Source organism: Xiphophorus hellerii, chromosome 6 (genome assembly GCF_003331165.1).
Source record: "Xiphophorus hellerii strain 12219 chromosome 6, Xiphophorus_hellerii-4.1, whole genome shotgun sequence".
NCBI classification, from domain to species: Eukaryota; Metazoa; Chordata; class Actinopteri; order Cyprinodontiformes; family Poeciliidae; genus Xiphophorus; species Xiphophorus hellerii.
In genome coordinates this window covers 3,654,573-3,679,056 of record NC_045677.1, presented here as the reverse complement: position 1 = coordinate 3,679,056, position 24,484 = coordinate 3,654,573, and the positions used below count along the sequence as shown (strand labels likewise).

The 24,484-nt window shown below is 40.9% G+C and overlaps 2 protein-coding genes and 1 long non-coding RNA gene across 3 annotated transcripts; 2 read left to right on the top strand and 1 right to left on the bottom strand.

Moving 5' to 3' along the window:
• Positions 1–5: 5 nt before the first annotated feature.
• Positions 6–2,824, top strand: LOC116721585 (carboxypeptidase N subunit 2). The gene is made up of 2 exons (XM_032565429.1): positions 6–543; positions 699–2,824. Exon 2 carries the CDS (start codon positions 704–706, stop codon positions 2,258–2,260), a length of 1,557 nt encoding a protein of 518 aa, XP_032421320.1. The 5' UTR covers positions 6–543; positions 699–703; the 3' UTR covers positions 2,261–2,824.
• A 234-nt stretch (positions 2,825–3,058) lies between these two features.
• LOC116721650 (uncharacterized) lies at positions 3,059–23,588 on the top strand. Its single transcript, XR_004339645.1, has 3 exons — positions 3,059–3,069; positions 7,025–7,026; positions 23,452–23,588. It is a non-coding gene; the product is annotated as an uncharacterized LOC116721650 (long non-coding RNA).
• LOC116721605 (transcription factor HES-1-like) lies at positions 11,570–15,838 on the bottom strand. Its single transcript, XM_032565470.1, has 4 exons — positions 13,975–15,838; positions 13,782–13,877; positions 13,609–13,696; positions 11,570–12,227 (listed from the first exon to the last, which is right to left on the bottom strand). Exons 1-4 carry the CDS (start codon positions 14,434–14,436, stop codon positions 11,797–11,799), a joined length of 1,077 nt encoding a protein of 358 aa, XP_032421361.1. The 5' UTR covers positions 14,437–15,838; the 3' UTR covers positions 11,570–11,796.
• Positions 23,589–24,484: the final 896 nt, after the last annotated feature.

The following is a 24,484-nucleotide window of genomic DNA, read 5'->3' as shown; positions in this document are numbered from 1 at the left end:
AAAAAAGGGTTTTCATCTTAAATTCAAAATGGATCTATTTTTTTGTACAGTTTTGTCTTTTTAGGGTCTGGATTCTCCAGAAAACGGTCATCTGAATACTAAATTAGATGCTGATTATTTCAATAATTGATTCATCTGATTAATTCTCTCATCCCTACTTGACATCAGTATCCATAAATATTGGAACTATTATGAGGTTCTCGATTTTAACTGAATTATTGACATGAATAGATTTCTTGACGTATTATGATGTGACCTGGAACTATAATCTGACACAGTGAGAAAACCCTTTTCTCTTGAATCTGTTTGCTTTGTTTTACTAAACCTCTGTGTTTTGTTTTGTTTTGCTGAAACTAACAGTCCACTTATCTCAGCAGTAACCTTTTGTGATGTTGGTCTGATGAAATCGTGGCAGCACCCAGGCTGCTGTCCAAAGGTTTTTATCTCTCCTAAGTCAGGCTTGTTGTTTGCAGTCTGCGTCAGCTGCTTTGCCGATCCACCCGCACATTTATCTCAGTGCTATGGAATCGCCGTAACACACAGGTACGTTGGAATTCTTTTGACTTTTATTGGAAAAGTCGGGTTCTTTTGTGATTGAATTGTGGGTGAACAGAAATTGTGGCAGTTTAATATATCCACCCCCATCAAATGTCTTTAAATCTGTTATTTTACATTCTTCCTTCACATTGTTTTTGCAGTAACCATGGACAGACAGTTGGGTCGGACTCTCTTGATGCTGCTTCTCTGCCGTATAGGCATCAGTGCCTGTCCATACAAATGCCAATGCTTCACTGAGCTTCAAGTGCTGTGTGCCGATGAGAGGATGTCGACTTTACCCAGGGACATCTCCAGACAGGTCAGGGAGGTTATTATAATGACGTCCTCCTTGGCGTACCTCTTTCCCCACTCGCTGATGGAGAGCCCACAGCTCACCAAGCTCATCTTCCTAAACAATGCCCTGAAAAGTATCCACTTGAGCGCGTTTGAGGATCTGACCGAGCTCCAGGAGCTGGAGATCAGCGGGAATTCCCTGCTGGATCATCTCTACCTGGGAACCTTCTCCAAGCAGGAGAGGCTAACCAAACTGCTGCTCAACTATAACAGCCTGAAAACAATACTTCCTGGGCTGTTTGACCCTCTGACACAGCTGGAGGTTCTGCAGATGAAGAGCAACGTGTTGTCAGATCTACCTCCGTTCCTTTTCCGGAACCTCAGCTCGCTGCGCGTTCTTGATCTCTCCCAAAACAGAATCCAAGAAGTCACAGGAGAGACCTTTTCTGGCCTGGCCAGTTTGGAGATTCTGAAGTTGGGCAACAACCTCATTGGCAACCTCACGTCTGACACGTTCCGCAACACTTCGCAGCTCACCGAGCTTCACCTAGAGTGGAACGGGATAGCGCAGCTCGACGACGGCGTCTTCTCTGCGTTGGCAAACCTGAGTGTGCTGAACCTCCGTGGGAACCGCCTGACAGTCTTCGCCGATAAAGTCTTCGGAGGAGAGCCGACAAATCTAACGGAGCTGAACCTCAAAGGCAACAGACTGACTGAGTTGTCTCTGGAGAGCCTGAGCTCACTGACAGATCTCACGTTGTCGGACAACCAGCTTTCCAGCCTCACAGAAAACCTTTTCAGAAATCTAACCTTCTTGGAGAGCCTGGACCTGTCTGACAACCAGCTCACCTCTCTGCCTGAAGGGATCTTTAAAAACCTGTTGAGCATTGAGGTGATCAACTTCCACAATAACAGCCTGACTGAGCTGGACTCCAAACTGTTTCAGGACCAGATTTTACTTAAGAGGCTCTACCTGTCCGACAACAAGCTGGAGACGCTCCAGCTGGGACTTTTCGATCAATTTATCTTGCGGCCAACGGTGAGGCTTCACGGGAACCCCTGGAGGTGCGAATGCCAGCTGTGGTACCTTCACGACTGGTTAATGCAGAACTTACAGGACGTGGAGCTGTCGGACCTGGTGGCCTGCGAGAGGCCAGACTCTCTGAGAAAACGAACCCTGGTTTCCATCAGCAGGGATCAGTTGGTCTGTCACCTGCCGGCAGACCGGATGCCTGAGCTGAACTCCTGCAGCCTGCAAGTATCTAACGACACCGTGGTCGTCAGGTGCAGCGTGGAAAAGTGCTCTCCCCTGACGGTTAAAGTGCAGTTTCAAGAGGAAAATGGTGAGGTTAGGGAGCACATTTTGGAAAAAGAGTCTGATAAAGCTCAATGTAGCAATGAGACGCTGAGAGAGAGCACCATCGATTAGCTTCAAGGACTTTGTCCAGTGATCAAATTCTTTCTTCACACCAGGGGTCGATGATGTTGCCTGACTGTTAGTCAGCACTGTAAGCAAATATCTGACTCCCTGACTGATAACCAGTATGAAGAAATGCTGCTAGATGACAGAGTGTGGATAAAGCTCTTTTTGTGCAAACTTTAGCTAGTTGTTTTTTTATTTAAGGTCCTGCAGTGACTTAAAAGAACGAGTACTGATAAAACAGAAAATGTGCATATGTATTTACTCAGATGCCCCTAAATAAAATTTAGTGCAACAAAATGTCTTCAGAAGTCATCCAATCACAAAAGTCCACCTGTGTGTAATTTAATCCTGGACACACTTGCTCCAGTGAGCTAATATCTGAGCTACCTTTTGGCTCAGCGCTTTAGCATTTTTTTGCTAACCTTGAAAACATTTGCCGTGCGTAGTTTCCCAAGTTTATTTTCTGGAAAATAAACTTGGGAGATACAATCTAACTTAAAATTCTTTTTTTATGAACTTCCAGGTGAATACATTTTGACATCTGAATAAAAAAGTAAAACTCTTGTTTGACCTGTGTTTTTAATTTGATAATTTTGTGGGAGTTGCTACTTTTCTTAAATTCAGTGGCATAAATTGGACAAAAAAAAGAGGATGTTTAAGAAAATATGAACCATTTTAAATTCTGGAATTACTCAAAACTAGAACATCTGAGCACTGATTCATTGGCAAACCAAGTCGTCCAAAGACCGTGTAAAGAACACTGCAGATTGGTTTTATCTCATACACCAAACAAATACTGATGCAAGTTAAATCCTGTACGTTTTTGACCAACTGTGAACTCTGACACTGAAAAATCTAAAACATTTTGGAGTAGAGACACCTGCTGGACATCTGTGTTGAAGTTTTGGTTATCCACGTTTAAGAAGTCTTCAAGTGCTTAGACGTTTTTGTTCATGCTAACTTTTTGTTTTACTTATCACATGTTTTTGATTCATAGTTTCATAGTATCCACAGAGACTGACCGGTCGTCCTGTGGTCAGCACTCTGGTCCTGAAGACTCAGAGGGATGACAAAAGAGTGCAGGAGGAGGTTCCCCCTTTGCACAGCAAGGCACACAGATGGCTACACCTTGAATACAGCACTTACTGGTGGTTAACAAGGGTCGAATGGCAGGGGTTCAATTAGCTCTTCAATGTGATGTGAATGGCATCACATTAACCAGGACAAAAACAAGATGAAGCGGTCAGATTTCCAAAGCTCTGATTGGATCGCCTAAACTGAAACTAATTCTCACTTATCTGAAACTATTGCTTTAGATAACAGGACGAATGTGGGCTGTAAATATTTAATGTTCTAAAGGAGAAATTAGACTATTACAGTCAATTCAAGTCTATTTGCATAGCACATTTCAGCAACCAGGCAGTTCGAAATGCTTTACACCTTAAAAACAATAAAACACTTAGGACCAATATGCAAGTATAAATAGATAAACAAAACCACAACTAGTGATGTAAGTGTTACAATTGATTTAGTAGACATACAAAACAATCATGCTGACAATCATTGTCTGTAACTGTTTATCCATGCAGGGTCAGTAGACGGCTTGTGAAGGTCTTCAGGAGTTCTTAAAGGGGCAGTAATATGTATTTATCAGGCACATAGTGGCATTTTATAGCATAATGAAGCTACAAGTTCAGTCATTAAGAAAATGCTGCATATATCAAAAATAAGTTCAAAAAATTGACTTTGCGATTTAATGCTTTGAAATTTGCTTCTGTCCCTTTAAGAAGCTCCTGCTCCGTCCGACGTTCCATGTTCATCACTTAATGTTTTTGCCAATAAGCCTTTAACAACATTCTTAGGAGGACTGGATTGAGAAGTAGTTCCTATGATAAGCTATGGAGACACGCAGTTGCACCAGTTGTGTTGCTAGTCTAATGTTGCTAATTGCTGCTGCAGCTAGTCTGAGGGAGCTGGGTGGGGTGGGGGTGAGGGAAGGGTGGAGGAGAGCTGCTCTGTGAGGGGGAAGCTCAGTTGGAGATTGCAGCTCCAAGGAGGAGCTCTAAGAGAGCAGGCACCCCTGAATGGTTGCTATGGGAGATTTCTCAAACATGCATTAAAGAATCACGACAATACTCCAGGTATGCTTTTAATGAAGGAATAACGTTATAACATAATGTAAAGCTCAAAAATGTTGCTTATACTGACTATTCTTCCTTTTAAGCAAAATAGACGTTACATTCAAGGTTGCCAGTTCATTACAGGCCAACACAGAGACAAACGCTACTGGCAGTTTAGAGGGCTCAATTAACCTAGCATTGGTTAATTGCTCAGATACTCCAATTATAACAATAAACAAGCACAAACACAAGCATGCAGGGAGAACAAACTCATGTAGAAAGATCCTGGTTTGGTTTCAAACCGAGGATCTTCTTACCAAAGGCCAGATGACAACCTGCCTTTATGCACAGTCACATTCAGTAAATTAGAATATGTGTTCCAATGAGGCTCGTTTGTCAGATTAAAAGTATCTTTGAAAATAATATCCTAGAAATAGGTATTAAATATACCACTCAGCTCCTTCAGACTAGCAGCAGCAGCAATTAGCAAACACCTGGTGGAACTGCAAGTCTCCATATTTCTGTACTAAAAAATATTTTATATATCCAATGCATTATTGTATGATTGGAGCAAAAATACTGGAATGGAATCCTATTCCTTGACCTCACCTTTCCAAGGAAAAATTTTAAACCCATTACAAAACTTTGAATTATTTTAGTTCCTCAGTGCAAATTTGCCGATACCCATCAGTCTGACCCAGTAAATCCCAAGTAGACCCAGTTAAGTGCATTGCTGTTTGTGGTGGTAAACTGGCAAATGTGAAACAGTTCAAGAGGAATGAATGCTTTCTCAAGACACAGTACACTGGAATAACATGAGACACTAATGGAGTCATCCTTAATCCCCTATCACCTGCCAGTAAAAACCAGTGTCTCCCAGTGCTCAGTGAACAGAGACAGAGCGCCTGGTGCCTCCCTGTGAGGGAGGAGAACAATCTGCTGTGAGATCTCATCTCTTTATCCTGTGCACTGAGATTTTTTTTTACAGCAGGACTCCACGCTCTAAACAGATTGAAAAGGAAAGAAACAGGGGAGGAGACTTTATCTGTCCAGAACAATACAAAGCACCAGAGTGGGAGGTTGTGGGGGGGGGGAGGTTCCCACAGTGTTCAGACTGACCAGGGAACCTAGAGGTGGAGAGGGCAAGCCACCACCTCAGGACAAGGAGTAAAGGTCAGCTAAGGCCCAGTGCATGGAGGCTAGGGTGGGGGGAGAGGGGAAGAATTGTGAAAGAATTGTGATCAGAAGATCTGAAATAACTCAAGACAGCGTCCACATTACCAACTTGCTATCTAAAAATTAAAAATGCATTAAAGGGGCAGAATTGTGTATTTTCTACTAGGCACATAGTGCCACTTTATAGCACAATCAAGTTACCCTAAACTGTTATAAAAATGCTGCATATATCAAATACGACTTAAAAGAAATTTGACTTTGTAATTTAATGCCTGGAATTTGGGCGTCTGTCTTTTTAATAACTCCTGCTCTTTCTAAAACTCTGCTTTCAGGGAGTCATCAAAAACAATGCTCTTGTATTAACACTTTTGCATCATTTTCACAAGTGAAGTAGCTCATATAATGAGCTCAGTGGATGTGCAGTTCCACCAGGTGTTTGCTAATAGCTGCTGGATCGTCTGCCAACAACTGAGACAATAACGCTGAGAGGGACAGTTGAGGTGGATATGGGCTCTGTGTGGTGGAAGCCTGAAAACTTCAGCTCAGAGGAGGAGCTTTGTCCTTGAAGGCGGGGCTAGGTTCACCCAGATGTTTTACACAGCTGGATGGTTTCCACGAGAGATGACAGGATTTCTCAAACATGCACGAAAGGATCATAGCAACATTCAAGGTTTGTTTCTGATGAGGGAAGAACATTATAACATGATGTAAAGCTCAAAAAAGTTGATTTTTACATACTGCACCTTTAAGAATATCCAGTTAGACATTATGATACCGCAGGAACGTGAAGACCTTTTAAGGGGTTTTGGTCAGTACTTTATCACTTTATCTAAAAAACAAGGGATTAAGGTTAACACTAAAAGTATTCCTCCTCTCAGCATCATTGAAATAATTTCATTCAGATGTGAAATGATTCCCAAGACCAGCTCCTATTGGGTAGGTAGGTGCCTATTAGCTCCACTCTCTTACCCAATGAGAGGACAACACTCACTCCTCCATGATACAATGACCCAAACATCTCAAGAACACAAATGGGCCGTTTTTCCCCCTCAGACTGGGAGCCTTGCTTACAAACAGAGGTCACGATTTCCCCCTCCAGGCATCCAGACCCCTGGATCTAAGCTAAACTGGGGTTGGTGACCAAATTAAGAACAGCTGACCTGATGTGGGTGTTAAGTGGACATGGCGATGTCACCATAATGGTAATCTTTCATCGTACTGGTTTGCTGGCCTTTGTCTTGTCTATCCCAATTGGAACACAACAACAAGCTATAAGCTCCTTATCATCACATTACAATTATTGTGGAACTATAGTCTTGAGAAAGAAGAACTATGACCTTCTGGATCATGCTCTCCAAAAAGCGAGCCTCATTTTGTTTTGAGCCTCCCAGATGGAGAGGGTTTTATTATGCATACATGCAGGCGGCATTGTCTAGCAGTAGTAGTTCTAGCAGAGAGCGAGTGCAACACTGAGTGGTTTATTTGCCACCAAACATCTGAAATACCTCCCACACTTAAGCTACCAACTGCATAAGTACTTTCTGAAGAGGCTATTGTTGTAAGACATGAAAATATAGCCACGCATAAGTATCAGAAATTCCAGCTTATAGGTATTTTTTTTTTGGTACTTTGCAGAAGCATTCATACTCCTTGAGTTTTTCCTACTTATGTTACAACCACAAGTCTTCAGTGTTTTTTATTATTTTATGTGATAGACCAACATGATCATGGCCGGATTTACAACCTGGCACCAAAACCTGGAGAATCCACTACACAAAATTCTTCTACTAATGTTAACCACTTAACCACTTAACAAGACATTATTAAGTGGTTCTACAGAGAAATTGATGCATGGCAGGTTTAATGCAGTAGCTCCATGTTGTTCCCAAAGAAATTGCTATAACTTCAATATTTTAAAATAGTTGAGTATTGTTTACATTTATAAAAATCCCAAAATATTAATACAATTAATCTGATATGGGCTTATGTGAGTACAATGCATAACACACATTCATTAAAATAAACAAACAAAAAAAGTCTTTGGCCCTGGGCTACTGCCCTGTAAGCCCTTTCTAAAGTCTGCCTCAGATGATGATGCGTGGTTTTCAAAATTACTAACAAAAATAGTAAAAGACCCAAACCAAGACCCAAGACCAGATAATTCACTTCATTTCTGTTTACTTAAAACAATTTAAAAAATCTATCTTGCTGTTTCACAGTTATCCTGCCAAGCTCAATGATATTCAAAATGCAACCAGCTAGTGTAATTGGAAGGTGGGACAGCAAATGAGTCAGAATAGATTGTGATCCACAAGAATCATTTTTGGTGTTTTCTACAGGAGGATTCCTCCTTCAAAAACATAAACATTATTTGGAAGAAGAAAGGTGTGTGTGTGAAATTTTCCTGTCGCACGTCAGTGGGATTGTAAATTTGCTGTCGGAAGCTTCTCCTCCACTTCTAAGTTCTAAGTTCAAAAAGAATAGAAAGAAATATTGTTGTAATTGGAGTCAAGTGACAAAGAGTACTGTTCATTCACCATTGATACAGAGTGCATAATATATGCGCTAACTGTGATGTGAACCTCTGCCTCCTTCGACCCCCATCAAGTACCAGAACGGCTCTAAGAACAATTCACCCAGAGAGGTTTCCGGTGTGTGTCACAGAGAAACCATCACCGTCCACTCTCCAATTCTAAGAGGACACCATCAATCATGGAGCGGACGGAAGGGGCAGGCCCTTCCCAGTTTCATGTTTACCATGCTAATCTTCATGTACCGCTTCCCCAAAAAGAGTTCAATTAGGTAGGGGCGGGGAGACGAATAAAAAGTGATCAGGCACAACCTGACGCAAATGAATATGTGTCTCTGAAGGCTGCTCAACTTTTCCGTGACATAGCTAAGTAAACTGTCAGTGTCTTAATGGGTCTTCTTCTGTGTAGAGCACAGCGTGGCCTGGTTAGTTCTTGAGAAAGCCTTTAGGCACAGGACCTCAGGGAGCAAGCAACAATAAGCCTTCTTTACGGTGGTGAAAGTGACAGCATGGTCCTCCCCCTCCCTGCTATTAAACCTTTTCTTGGATAAACAAGTGGAAGGCCCTTTATGAAGATGGAGAGGGTCACAATGAGAGGAGCCACTGAGGGGGGCCCGTCTTTGTTTTTGGGTTTCGGAGGGTCTTCTCAAATGATGTGATAAGTGGAGGGGCTCTCGTTTTGTCTTTGAGTTCTCTTTACTGTCAGGCACCTTCTCAGCTTAACTAAAACAACACAAAGTTAAGTTCTGGGTTTCAATATCTGTTGAGGTGAAACAGATGTCTTTGGATCAGCACTTTAACAGAAATCCAGAATGAAGCTAATATAAACAGAGCCTAGATAGGTTCAGCTGTGTTTCCATTACAAATGTGCGCAAAACTGACTGTATTCTGAAACGGTCGAAAAAGCAAAATTGCACAATTGCGGTGTTTCCATTTAATAAGAGATGCAATTAAAATCACACGTGAATAATCAATAAGTAATTAAAAAAATGCAGCACCACCATCCTCAAACTATTTCCTGTCGTATTCTTCTTCATGGTTTGGGCCAGGGGCAACATTCGGTTGTTGATCATATGAGTCCTGATGCGAAAATGGGTTTCAATTGCAGTTTTCAAAAATAAACCAATTTTGAAGCGCCTCATCCTCATTTTTTAAAATGTCCATTGACTTAATTTATTTTTGAAATATCAAGTTGTGCAATTATGGCCAAAGGAAACACAGCTTATAGTTGGTGTGAACTTAGGACCAATCGACTATTTTCCTGGTATGGCTCGATGCTTGGTTGGTATGAGACGTCCTCTTGGGTACAAACGGTGCTGGGTCAGTATGAAACATCCTCAATATAGAAACAAAGTGGTGCATAGTCAGCACAAAACGTCCTTTAGGTTTGAATCCATGTATGTTGCCCAAGGAAAAGGACCGGGGCCATGATGTGGGGCTTGTATGTAATTGACATAATTGTACAGCACCAATTCACAACAAATCATCTGAAGGCACTTTACAAAAACAGTTCCAACTGAATCTAGTTATCAAACAGTGTAGTCAAATTCAGTCTATTGTACAAATTGGTTAAAAAGTTTACTGGGAGCATACAAGGAACCTGGTTGTTGTTTTGAGCTCAAATCTAAATTTTGACAACTACAAAGTCTGTCTGTCACATCTTAAAAATATTGCCTGAATGAAGAGTTTTCTGTCAAAAAAGGACAGAAAAACTGGTGCATGCCTTTATTTTCAGTAGATTAATAATGTTTACACTAGTATAGGTAAAAAAAAATCAGCTGCAGCTCATCCACAAGGCTGAAGCCAGAGTTCTGACCAATGGCAGGAAAATAGATCATATCACTCCAGTTCTTAAAACACTGCAGTGGTTCTCCGTTTGTAAAAGACTAGATTTTAAAATTCCACTATTGTTCTATAGAGCAAAATCTCGGAGTCTCAAGTATGAACTATGTACACGCCTAAACATTCAGGTACCTACTTACTCAGTATTCCCAGGACATTTCCCATCCCAGCACACTCCTCATCTCTGGACAAACTCCCTGAAAACCTGAGATATCAAACTGCTGGTTCCTGTAAATCAGGACTGAGAACATTTTTGCTTACAGCAGCTTTTTATCAAATAATCTGACAAATAAACAGCTGTTTCTTTAATGTTTTTAATATTCATATTTTAATTTAACATTTATCTCTTATGCATTGCTGTGATGCTTATACTTTATTTTTTCTTTGCTTTTCTTCCAATATCCTGGAAAGCACTTTGGACTGCACTGTGTATGAATGGGTGCCATAGAAGTAAACTTGCCTTGCCTATAAATCTGGAGTGTTTGCATCAATATGAGGATGATGCTGACTGAGGACACGTCTTCTAGTGATGATAATACCATTTTTTAGAATAAATCCACCTTTAAAGGTAATCAATCTCTTTTATTTTAGAGTGGAGAGGGAAATAAATTTTGCCTATCTGAATTCTGAGAACATCCACTTTTACTGCCACCTACTGGTATGTTTGGTGTATTACTAGTGGTGTCCACACGGGATGGTCAAGCTGAAAGTTACGGAAGAGGATTAGGGCCACTGAAAAAAAAAATAATAATAATTCTGACTTTAAAGTCTGAATTCTTTTTTTTTTTTTTTTTCGGTGGCCCTAATCCTTTTCCGTAGAAAGTGCTTGGGAGCCACAAAAAAAGGATTTTTCCACAAGGACATGGCTTCAGCCACCCTATTTTTGAAAAACATTTGCTATGTTTAGGAAAGATCAATAGATCAATTAACTGAAGTCTTGCATGAATCCAGGTCAGAGTTTGAGTAAATGTCAATGGATTTTGTGACCCTGTTTACTATGAATTTAAAAAGAAAGTAAAAACCATGACTATTAGAAGATGAATACTTTGTGCTCAACCTAATATAAAATGATTTAAATTTGCCGATAAAAAAGAAATTACTTTAGTTTGGCCTGGCAGTAATATGCACCTTTCTCAAACTGTGGATCTGGAACCAAACAAAATCAGTCCAGAGGCACACAAGTGGCCTCCAAGCCGCACTGTAGACATCTCTAAACCGTCACTCTTGTGATTTTGGGCTCAGCTGGCTTTAGTTGGTCTGATACATCCTGTAGGCCGTGATCCCTCAGAAACCAGTCTATTGGTGGGAACGCCTTGTCTTTCCAGGGTCTGTGCTGAGTGTTGTGTAGAATCCCCAGCCTAATATTCAGGACAGATGTAAGGACGGCCAGCCTAATGATAGACAACACTTAGACTGACCCTGCTGAGCCAGTGTCTTATAAACATAAACTCAGATTTTGAACCCTTTTGAGTCAAGTTTCATCTATTTGAATATGACAAGAACCGTTTTAGGATTTTTACCTCTTTAAATAAATATTTAATCCAGCCAGAAAACTGAGACAATAAAGTGTGGGTAGAGAATAAATGAAAGTAATATGGTCAGATGGCTATTCTTTTTAAATAACACATCTTTTACACATTATAAACACGTTTTATTTATTTATGTACAGGCAGTGCTTTAAAGAACAATCAGCATTTTATGTCGACTAAGGCAAAGAGACAGATAAATATCTCTTCCCATTCAAGTATACCAATACAATACAAATGTAGATAAAATAATCTGCTAAGAAGTATTCCCTAAATTTACAAAAACATTTACAAAATGTACAATATGATTTATTGTCTTATTGTCAATTTTTTCCCCCTCCATGGTTCCTACCATGGTCTCCACACAGAGTCTGAGGTGACAGCAGGTGCGACAGGTGACACATGGTGGCAGTTTTGTACACTCAGAGGTGTGAGAGCTGCGCCGGGAATAAGAAACGCAAAGTGTCCGTCTGGCGATGCCACCACCTGGAAGCCTCCGTACAGTTTCATGGCTTCGGGTGATAGTGAACCACCCTTGAGGGGCGCCCGCAGGCCCGGAGGCGCGGTGACCTGTGTACCGCTGGTCTGTCCCAGGTCGCCCAGGTGAGGTCCATACAGGTTAATCTGGGTCACACAGGCCGCAAGGTGGCTGAGGAGGTGAGTCCTCACCTCGGCCGTGACCCCTTCACACGTGGACAGGAAACGGGTAACCTCTCCAACGCACTCGCTGAATCCAGCTCGGTACTTCCCCAGGATGGATGGGTCTGTGTTTAAAGCCGCTAGAGAAGAAGAAAAAAATGTTAAGAAATGGAAAGAAGGGCAAACAACCTAAGACATTTCAAACACATAACACCCAAAACTAGGCAGAAAGGATTAAAAACGGAGAGTTCTGCTTGGTTTTCATCTGATAGAGTTATAGGTAGGCTAAGCACACTTAAAAAATATTGCGGAGGCTTTTAAATATTAGATATAGATTTAGCTTTATTTTCATCAGGCTACTTGTAAATGTAATGTTTAACGATGCTGGTTTGGTCAGCAGTTACTCATCGTGTGAAGTGTCCAACATTAAGGCTGATATGCTTTTATGCGTCATGTTGTGAATGAATATAACAACTTTGTAAACGTTTAGTACAGTCATAAAACTTGTGGTTAAGAAAGCTCAAGTTTTGGAGCAGAGTTTTAGTTTGTGTCCAGCTTTTAGCTAATTTAGAAATGGTATTCAATATTCATAATGATGAAGTCAAACTTAGGATGCTGAGGTTTATAACACTGAAAAAATGTCACATGCATGCACTAATGAGTGCAGCTGTAAAACTTTCATTTTAATTCCAATAATCAAGTGTATTTATCTTTATGAACCTAAACGTTTAAATGCATGATATGATTCTGGCTACAGAAATCTTAAACGTGCCGTTATCCAGCTGCTTGTCCAGACATTTTGAACTTCCATTAGATTAAAAAATATAAACTGTCAGATATTGCAAATATCTACAATTCAAGTCGTTCTAAAAACAATAATAGTCCCATCCTCATTTACTGGAATAATTAAACTACTCATTTACAGTCATACTCAATAAATTAGAATATTATTTTTAAAAGTTCATTTCACCTCAATTCACTATGTGAAATGTGTTGTATCAATTAATTACTGTCATTATGCTTTAAAGCCTTTATTTTTGCTAATTATGATTTTCTTCTTACAGTACACTCAACCAACATTTTTAAAAGCAAAAAAAGGTCTATATGAAAAGTATGTTTAATACCTGTTTAAAGACTATTTTCAAAAGGTATGTCCAATCTGACAAGACTCATTGGAAGGCATATTCTAATTTATTGAATATGACTAAGTATAATGTCTGAATTAATTAGATGTAAAACCAAGTCAAATTAATTGCCTAATTAGTTTATTTTGTAGCTGTTAAACTTGCACAATTTCTAGAACAAATGCTGGATAAAATGTATCCAAATAAAAAAAGGTATGTAAATTGTTACAGCAGTTTAATTGGTAAAAATTTTAACCATTCTTTTTTTTCCTGTTGGTGTGCTTTTCTTAACTCTGTAATTAATGTCTCTTCAAGGCAACATTTTCACAGTCAAAAAGTACACATACTGTGTACTTATTAATATAAAACTAAAACCGAGGTGACTGAGCTTACATACCTGTCATCTGAAGCCGCTGGAGGTTCCTCAGGTGCTTTACCGTCATCTCCAGGATGTCGGCCTTCTCCAGCTTGGAGTGTCTGGAGCTCTTCAGACAAAAACAGAGCAGATGTGTTTTAAAACTCTCATTACATTTGAAGAAGTCATTGACAGTGGCTCGCTGAGACTCTTACGTCTTTCTTGAGCGCGTCCAGGATGAGGGTCTTCAGCTGACCCAGGCTCTCATTGATGCGCGCGCGTCGCCGCTTCTCCATAATTGGCTTGGAGGACTTCCACGAGCAGGTAAAAATGCAGTTAGTGTTGTTGTTGTTAGGGTATAAAAGTTATTACATGTGTAAGTAAAATGATTGCGCTCAGAAAGCCTACCTTTCTGTTCTCTGACAGAGTGCGGGGTTTCCCTGGGGTACAGTCGCCTCTTGCCGGGACGGCCGCAACGCCAGACGGAGATGCTCTTTCGAACGTACCGGCTGGCATCTTCAGGTTCGCATGAGAGTGGAAAAACAACCGAAAAGTAAACGGCCGAGAGTCCCGCCGTCTCCTGGCAGCTCTCAGGGTAGCTAGCTGACTATAAAAAATGACAGCAGTCCGAGCTGTCTCCGAGCCCAACTGCAGCACTCCAGACACAAGCGATTCTGCTCGGTATTTATGCAATCGCAGCATGCACGCGAGCGGCTCGTGTGACACGTCGGGGTTCCCTCCGCTTGTCCAATAAGCGCGCGGGATACGGTGCAGAGCAGGCGAGGGCTCGTGCGGCAAGGCGCTCTTATTGGCTACCTGTCCGGTTACTGATAAATATACAAAAACTTGCAAAGTCACAGTTGGAAGCATTAAAAACCAGCCTTGTGAAAAGCGAAAGAGAAAAAATTCCTGAAGTAAATGTACTACTTTTCATCTGTTTCAGGTCGTGGTTACATCATCATAAATAAGTCACACATTTTTCTCACATTCTCCAAATAGTACTTTGGAGAAGTACTATTTGGTCTTAGGGAGAGAAAAATGTATTATGGTTACATAAACCCACAAACGTCAATTATAATCTTTCATAATTCTATGTCAAAAACTATATCATCATAGTTGTACATAATTCTGAAGTCAATGAAGTCAACTACGGTTTTGCAAATTAAAAAATACCACCAAAAACAAATCTGAAAAGTGTGTCATAATTTGGTATTCAGCTTTGAGTGAAGCGATTATGGTAAAAAAAAAAAAAAAGTCCTGGTAGCAGTAACGTGCCTCTGCATTTCCAATATAAGGATTCTAATGAACAGTAAAACAATTACTACAATTGCACAAAAATATGACATTCTTCATACAGCAAAACACATGAAGGGTGACATTAGCTAAAAGTAAAAGGTATGTCCAGTAAATTGCAAAATGTACAGCATTTAATCACTAAATCAGTGTCAAAAGCAAACTCTGAAGTAGACTCAAAATTGTGAAAAATACCAAACTCTATGATTACCTAGAAGTTTAACTCTGAATCAATTCTATTAAGCCTGAAGAGAATCAATTAATGACACCAGACAGCAGAGGCCTTCCTACCCCAAAAAAACTAAAACACACTGGTATAGGATAAAAGTAAGTATAGTTATAATATATAAATATTTTATATAAATATAATATTAACCCAGAAATCATAAGAACTTAACCAGGTTCTGCTGGAACATAACCAAAAGCAAAGCCAATGCATTTTTCTAACAATCAGGATCTCTGCTAAACAGGGATTGGTCCAAGGGCTGGATTGGTGCCCCAGTTACTGAGGAAAATTTATTTTACTAATGCAAATTACAGTATATCAATATGTAATCCTGTATGTCAGTAGTGTGAATTGATGCATGGTATAGGTGCGATATGACGCCATATTGTTTCCAAAGACATTTTCCAATATTTTATATTTTTTATATTCATAAAAATCCCCAAATATGAATACAACTCACCTAATGTGGGTCTGTAGGGTTATATAAAGATCCTTCTAGGGACCAGCAGAGTAAATTAGCCATGGCTATAAATGCTGTATAAAACATACAGTATATGTTTCTACTGGTCCCCATCAAATAAATAAATAAAATAAAGTATAAAGTACAACATTTGTAAAACATTCTACTTAAAACAAACAACCAAACAACAACAACAAAAAAAAACTAAACAGAAAATCAAAATCTTTGGGGCCCCTTCAAAATTTGGGACCCTGGGCAACAGGGCCCCTTAGGAGATGGGGCGATGTTTTTTTTTTTTGCTATTGCGTTCTCTCGTATTAATGAAATGATTAGTCATTAGTTCATGACTGAATACTGTAAGCCACAGGTGTCAAACTCCAGTCCTCAAGGGCCGCTGTCCTGCAGTTTTTAGATGTACCTCAGGTATGAAACACTGGAATGAAATGGCTTCATTATCTCCTCCTTGTGTAGATCAGTTCTCCAGAGCCTTGCTAATGTGTGGTGCAGCAGAGACACATCTAAAAGTTGCAGGACAGTGGCCCTTGAGAACTGGAGACTGACATCCGTGTTATAAGGCTTTTGTGAGGTTTTTCCACATGTTAATATCTCGTTGTGAAATATCTGAACTTTTATATCTTTTTCTTTAGGATAGAAATACACCACAAACCTATGATACAGACAGAAACTTTTCATAAGAAATAAATAAATAAATAATACATCCAAACTATTTGGACTTTTTCTGAGTTATTATTGCGGGGTAGTGAGTCATCTGACAGTTTTGATTGTGTCTCTTTTGTGTTGGTCTGAATGGTTAATAAAGGGCCGATTTCATGTGCGGTTCCATCTCAACCATAAACAAACAGACATAAACATGCAGTGAATAAATCGATTTTCAATCAGTTCTTCGCATCAATGAGTTAATAATAAACACGTTTTCACTGAGGCTCTTTAGATGTGTATATATTTGAAATTTTAAATTGACATTTGTGACCGCATACAAAATAGAGCAGCAAATATTGCGGTAAGAATATTGCGAGGGAACGCAAAAATGATTGCGTGGTAACCCAAACGTATTGCGAGGGAATGCAAAAAATATTTGCGGGGGAATGCAAAAGAACAATTCCCTATGGCCCCTGGGGGGCTTCGTACTTTCTAAAGTTTGATCCAGCTGCAAATATTACAAATATGGTTGTTCAAAGATCAGTAAACAGGCCTTAAGCTCGTCCTACTGCTACATCACATCAGAACGGCCATCTTATATCCGGCAAACATATCAACCAAACGTTAACATTAGAACAGCAGCAGAAACCCAAAAGCAGTCATTATTATTGTTAACGATTTCTAAAAAAGAAGTCTTAGCAACATTTACCCAGAGCGGTATTAGCATTGTAACTGCAATAAAAGCATCATATAAACCACGGCAACGTTCATAACTGATTACTAACTAACAGTTGTTAGCAGCTGACGAAAAATAAACCGAAAAAAAGAGCAGAGCAATATGGTTGCTAAAACTTAGAAAGCACAATGAGCAACGGAAGCTGTAGCTTACTGGCCATCTGGAACAATCCTCTGTACTGTCATTGAAGGTGGAGAATTCTGTCTAAGCTTCCCTCCTCGACTGCCATCGTCGCCATCACGAATTTTATCACCGTAGCAACCCAAAAACGTTCCGGCATCTTCTAAGCAGGGTCATATTTCCTGCTTATTAAATTCAGCAATGCTGATTGGTCAAATGTTTTCTCATTTTTCCCTAGGAACCACATATGATTGGCTATTTAGCTCCATTTCTGGAACCCACAGGAGTTTGTCAGGGAAAATTCAGGCACATACTATTAAGATTAAACTACGCTAAATAATTTTTTAAAATTAAGTTTCTTTGTCATTTTTAGATCCCCCCCTCTTCCTTGTTAGGGAGGCCAACAGCCCGGGGCCCCCAGGGACCATGCCACTGATATCCAAACCATAACGTCGCAACCAAAATGTTTTACTGAGATTTTGTTTAACCCTGCGTTAACCGTGACGTGCCTGCTGGTATCCTAGGTTTTGTTTGCTCTATAATGTTTTCAAGCAAACCACCGAGGACCTTGGCAGACTAGCTGGATTTACACTGAGAATATAATACACACAGATTTACTGATTAGGTGACTTCTGAATGCAGTTGATTGCAGAGAACTTAATTTAGGGGCATGGTCTCAATCTATCACCAAAAATTAAAAAAAAACGCTCATTGAAGTTTTCAGTTGTGTCAATGTGACAAAATAGAAAAAAGTCAAAGGGTATGAATACCCTTCTGGCATTACATTAATCCCATTTAATAAAAATTGTCTGTGCTTATTGTCTTCATCATCATGAAAACCTAAAAGAGCTTTTCTTTTGGTCGGGAACTTTCTTTGTGTAAGATATTATTAAAATATCTTTGATGACAGGAAAGCTTTCCCAAGATGCATTTCAAAACAAAGGTTTAGACACAACTAAGACAGATTTAAAGCAAATACATTTTTGAGCAAATTCTTAAATTCACAGTTAATACAATGTGTAATTCTGTATTTTGAAAGATATAAACTTTTTTTTTTACAGAAAACATTAGGTTTAAATGGACATTAGTATACTTTTAGAGAAATCAAGTTACTTTTTAAAAATTTCAACTGTATATGAAACATCGCCTCTGTAGTTTAAGAATGCATCACACATGAAATCTGTTTTGCTTTCCCAACTGTCTAAAAGTATTCCTGTCCACTTGTTTTTATCTCTGAAATATTAGAAAGTTGTCTTGAGGATCCATAAAATGCCCTTATTTATTTGCATTTTCATAGCAGGATTCCTTTTGATCTGGAAAATATGACCTGAAACCACATTTTACCCACAGCGTTCAGAGAAGGTTTATCATATTATTGTGGTTTATTACTGCATTTTCCCCCCTCAATTGCCTCACTGTAAAACAACATAATTGTTTTTAGCATTTAGATCTTGAATCTATACCATCCCAAATGCTAAACGCATCAAATTGAACTGTCAGTGTACAGGCTATTTGACCTTCTGACCTATTAGGCTGGTAGGACTTCCTTGTCCTCTCTGACAGAGTTCAAGCCCTTTTCAGAGGTGAAATGACCCAAGAAGCTGGTCACTGTTTACATCCACTGTTTAAATTAACACAATAAAAAATAAATAAGTCAAGCCTTGTGTTAATACACATCTTCCATGCTTTAAAACTCATTCAAACATTTCAGAAAAAGAATATTCTGGAGCGGAGAGTTATGGATCCAATCCACGGACGTAGCAAAAAACAGAAAAAATATTTATAATTATCCTTAAAGAGGCAGTATTATGTATTTATAGCACAATCAAGTGACTATGTTACTTTCTGTTGCTATGAAAATACTGCATATATCAAACATGACTTAAAAGAAATTTGACACTGTAATATTAATACTTTGAAATTGGGCCTCTGTCTCTTTAAAAACTCCTGCTCTTTCTGAAACTCCACTTTCAGACAGTCATCACAACATCGCTGCTTTATTAACCCTTTAAGAACGTTTTTTTTCCAGCGCTTCACTCAGAAGTAGCTTGTATAAGGAACTCAGCAGATGTGCAGTTCCACCAGGTCTTTGCTAATTGCTGCTGGCTAGTCTGAAGGAGATGCGTGGGGGAGTTGGCGTTCACATATACATTCGCACCACACCAGAGTTCACTTAAACCTAGCCGAAGCACTTAGGTCAACCTCGGTCTGAAGGTTGACCAAAGTTTGCCTTTTCTTGGTCCGCATCAGAGTTCGATTGCGCTTTCACACCTCTCAGAACAAATCTGACTTTCTATGGTTACTACTCGAGTTCAGAACTAAACAGGGTTGGTGTGTATGCACCCTCCTTAGTGACCGAAGGAGCCAAGCAATCCCGTAAGAATGCATAAAATGTTGTGGATGTCTCTTCACATCCACCTGCATGGTGCCGTCACCTTCACTCCCCTCTTCACCTGGTTTATCAGCTACAGCCTCTGCTTGCTGTTCCTCCCACCCAGTCAGCAAGCACCCTGCCGTGCAGGCAGTGAAATGATCATCCTCATCATCAAATACAGCAAGGACTCCCTTTTCAGAGGCTGGTATGAAAACCTCTCAGGCCAGGAGGGGAGGGTGCAGACAGAAGGGATCACTTAAAGATCTCAATCCAGGGCTCTGCTCTCTCTTCGTCCCTCCTTCTCCCTTTTAATTCCCCCCATAAAGAGAGAAGGGAGGGGCTGCTCCCTTAGCAACTCCCAGCCCCCTGTCTCTGCCTGCCTTTTGTCCCCCCTCCCCAATAGCAGTTTCTGCTCCAGGAGCCTTAGACAAGGCCTCTATTAATTGCAGGCCTGTGTGGAATACATGTGGGACAATGGGCCCAACAGAGTGTCCAGCCCCCAGACAAGGCTGGAAACAAGTGGAACAGGAATCCGGCAGAATAGACCCGTCCTGGCTGATGTCACTGAATACATTTACCTACCTCAGAGCACATTCACTCTCTGCTTTGTTTTATTTGGACAAAAAAACTGAAGAAATCGCAGGCACAGGGAGGAGGTAGCAGTGTCAATGGAGGAGAGAAGCCGAGGGTGGGAGCACGAGGATGGGAAATAACTGGTTACCATGGCGATGAGTTGAATCAAAAATATGGTCGAGTTTAGCTGAGGCAGAGATGTCTAAAGGGTAGAGGGCATTAGATTAAACCCTGGGTGAGATAAGAGAAGGCTGAAAACAGAGGTTTAGTTTTTAATCCATTCAGACCAGTTTATACGGCAATAAAAGGCTAATAAAGGAGCGGGAGATTAGGGGACTCATCCAGGCTCGTGTTTGTCAACAACAACCTGAGAAGATTCAAGTCAGCTTATTCCGAGTCAGTAGACGGGTTTTCAGGAGGGACGCTTCGGTATGCCTGGAGAAGCTGCTGAGGACAACTGGCACCATAGTAACTGGTATTTCACCATCACAACCTTCCATCTGTCATCTAATGTGGCAAGATCCTGCATAAAAGGGTGGGGAAAAAAACAGCATTGATATGTTCAGCTTGAAGGCAAATGGAATGAGATTGAAGCCCTATTAAAGTCCCTTTGAAAGGGAAACCCAGCCATCGCCTTATCCCTCAACAAATTAAAAAAAAAGGCTTTTCGAGATTCCAAGAGAGGCCTCATGTTTAATTTTTAAAACCCAGACATGAAAGTGTTGCTTAAACCACATTCAGCCGTGGCAACTCTTTAAAGCGCTCGTTAGCATGTAGATTATATGCATTTCAGTGCATTGTCAAAGCATCTAAGTGTATTTACATGTTAATCTGTTCAGGGATACCGTCGTCTTGAAAAGGTATTGGGGGGGTAGGTTGGTGAACTGTGCATTTTTTTCCGTGCCACCACGGGAATGCGATTTCTTTGTGCCACCAAAGTTCAAACGCATTCCTGTAAAGGCCGTGGACATTACGAGGGTTGATTCCCTGCATCAGAACAACCTGCGAACCTGTTGATCGGGGACAGAAACAAGAGCTCCTTGTCTCAAAACGAGCGCCAATGTAACCTCTGTTCTTTTATACGCACTGCAGGTCAAAAGCTCCACTCAGCGAGAGCATTGCTGATGCCCTGCCATGTGGGGCTTAGCCTCCTGCGAGCTCAGTCCATATCCATGAGGGTGTTTGTGTTGGCATTTCTGAATGTGAAGATGCCCCATTCTTGCCACTCAAGACGACTCACAAGACCAGCGTTATGGCCACTTATGGTGTGAAAGCCGCCTGTGGGATGCCCTTTCAGCTCTCGAGGACCTCTGGCTGAGTCCCCTTCACATGGCAGATCATCCTCACTTGGGGTGGAAAAGAAAAAAGTCTGCTTCTTACAGACAGTGCTGTCCTGAGGGATGCCGCAGTCCTTGTCCCTGGGCCTCCCTTCTTCACCTGCCAGCTTAGCGCTCATCACTTATGCACATAATCCCTAGTTGTTGCGTGTGATTCACCAGCCTGGGCCCAGAACCCAGGACCCCCGAGCCTCCCCTGCTTAAATGCTGCCTGGGTGGCCATGGAAACTCATCTTCTCATGACAGTCAGGCTTCAGTCATGTCTCTAAGTCCCTCTTCAGTCACAGAGCGTCTTTTTCTGTCCTCTGTTTTCCGTCTCCTAATGCCCTCTGCCGTCCCTGTGTTGCCTTATCTATGGCTTTCTGTCTCTTTTCTTTGGCTTTGGTTGCTCCCATGCATGGGCTCAGCTGATCCACAGAAAGGGGCCAAAACTCCGCAACAATGTGACATCTTTAGAAGACACAAAAGTGCATAAGTGCTACTCTATGGCAAGTTTTAACGAGTGGATTTACCATCACTCCCAAATGAAGGCCTGACCTCATTTTATTGTGAGTCTCATCTGTAAAGTGAGATCGTAAGATAGACTTGTGCGCTCCTTTTCAGCACGGGCACTGCGAGGCCTGGGAGTGCAGATCAACTTACCCCCCCACTACAAGTCTGCAGCCTCAGCCATTAGTTTGTTCTAAGCTCTGAAGATCGCACAGGCCCTCGCGGGAGAACAAGACAGGCAACCGGGCAATGTTGCACGGCCCCACATGAACAAGTGTCACAGTGATCCGAAGCAGTCCTCCCCCTGTGTGAACGCCATGTGAGAGGCGGCTCCATCCATGCCCCAACCACCTCTGCACAAGGCTCTCCATTGACTTCTAACCTGATGAGGGACCACAGGAGACAAAGCGCAGCTGGGCGGCGCCCATCCCTCCGACAAGCCTGTGAACAAACGCTAACACGACTGCAACTGTCCACCCCCTGAATCACTGAATTTATTGACCAACCACAGAGCCCATTCAGGCCAGGAAGGACTGATAAATGAAGGGGGACAGCGATGGCATGAGGACCCGGGGTGAGGAGACGATGCTCAGGGGGACATTGGGGAGGAAAGGGGCTTTGTGACCAGCTGGTGGGTCACAGACCTTTTACCAGACGTGATTGCCTTTGTATCATCTGTAAAATGAGGCCATTGGTATGTGAGCATCAGGCTGGCCTTATGTCCCGACTATTAATCAAAAACGGGGCCTCAACTGGGTCTAAGAACTTTAGTAGAAACAGCATGCAAATAGGTCTTTTGCAAAGTAGAAATACAAAAGTTGAAGACTTGATAAAAATCGTCACAAAAGTAATGGTTCGGGATTTTTGCAGGGAGCTGTAAAAATCTGTTAAAAGTTTAAAAGCATTTCATATCTTACCAGCAATACATATTTCTCTTGGCATTTTAATTTGGTTTAAAGATTGGGAACAGACCAAAGGGGACTTTTACATCTTAAAACAAGTTTAGACTAAATGTCAGTTTATCTTATTGCTACTTTATGATTCTTCACACCGTCATTGGCTGGTTGTTAACACAGGAAATGGAAGGAGGAAACATTGTACCAGCACCAATCTCGTATGCAACCACAAACAGAACATGTTGGCCTTTGCAATTAAGACTAACGGATACAACAGTAACATTATGAAAAATGCTGAATTATTACTGCAGGTCTGCTCAAAGTAGTTTGAGAAACTGAAAATAGTGTTGTGTTTGCACAGCATGTCCACATACTTAGCTGAGATGTTTAAAAGCAGTTTTCAAATGTTACAAGCGTAAAGTCTCTTTGTATATCCAGAAGTTATTAAAAACAGTGAATCACTGTTTGCACGAGAAACCCCAACAGTAATGAAACACTCTTTTTCTTTTCTGTCTCACTTTGTCCTTGCGCTGTTTTAGTTCAAGTTTATTTGTAAGCTGGAGTTTAAAACTGGCAATTAAAGGGAACACTGTCAATCTACAATTGTTTTTGGAGAATATTTAATCTAATTTAGCTACAGCCAAGTTCTGGATCTCCTTCTTTTAAATGCTTATGATTCCTTATCTCAAATTCATTGCATAGAAATTACAAAGCATCTGAGTAATAGCAAAGACATTAAAGAAAAAAAAAATGTCTGGTGTGTTTCTCCAGTAGTCACTAGGTGAGAGGCAGGGTACACCCTGGACATGTCACCAGTCCATCACATAGTCCAACATTTCCATTTCCATAAATAAACACTCAAAACAACATAACAGTTTAAAAGTTCACAGAATGATGCCACAATGTTTCTGATATCGGAGCAGAAATCTGCTTTTGTCTTGGTTCCGCTTGGATAGTCTGGCCATTGCTTTTCTACGCAATTCTGCTCAATGCTCATTTTCCTTCAGTGTTCCGTCTGGGCTTTCTCCAATTGAATTTGATTCCTTTGGTAGAATTTCCATCAGGCGAATCAATGAACAGAAGGAGAAGTTGTGAACGATGACAACGGTTTTCAGAATTGCAGTCTGTCTGTACTTTTAGCAACGGCGGCGGAGGAAGTCGTCCAGTCCAGTCCGTGTTGGCCACACCTCCAAATATTGAATTAACAGCCATGGAATAGGATTAACAGCCATCCTATTCCTTCTTCACGATGGAGGATTGTTGTTTACAGCGCAGAAAATTTCCGGTTAGCTTCATAGCGACCAGCGTCACAGCCAAAAGTTAGCGGTTGGGTAAAGTTTCAAGCTTCCGCAGTGTCCACGCCTCCAGCAAGCAATCGTTTCTTGATAGCCGAGAGTCCACTGCCTCTGGACGAAGTGAAGCGTAGAACAAGACGCAAAGAGCTTCATTTACTAAAAGTAAAATAACAGTTTGGAAGGTATTAACAGAACCTTATTTAAAAAATCCTGAACTATCCATTTAACGCTGAATTCAGGGGACACTGTAAGAAGGGGGAGTGTAAACAAATCTTGAAAGTGGCCAACCTAGAGAAAAAAAAGTGTTACTTAAAAGACAGATTAAGAAAGAAAAAAAAAACTTAACAATGTCTGAAATAGCACACGTCTGAGAGCAAGCTTGAGAAAATCTTTTTGGGTGAGTTGCTAGCTGCGAGGAAGAAAGACTGTTTGTTTTAGCTTCTTTATTTGTCTTCACCA

Bases quoted from the DNA above. Each gene is read 5' to 3' on its own strand.
- LOC116721605 (XM_032565470.1), bottom strand. From the start codon at position 14,436: ATGCTTCCAACTGTGACTTTGCAAGTTTTTGTATATTTATCAGTAACC. The intron at 13,697-13,781 runs GTAAGAGTCTCA...TTTTGTCTGAAG, and splicing joins TGGACGCGCTCAAGAAAGAC to AGCTCCAGACACTCCAAGCT. The intron at 12,228-13,608 runs GTATGTAAGCTC...CTTCTTCTCTAG, and splicing joins CCAGCGGCTTCAGATGACAG to CGGCTTTAAACACAGACCCA.
- LOC116721585 (XM_032565429.1), top strand. From the start codon at position 704: ATGGACAGACAGTTGGGTCGGACTCTCTTGATGCTGCTTCTCTGCCGT.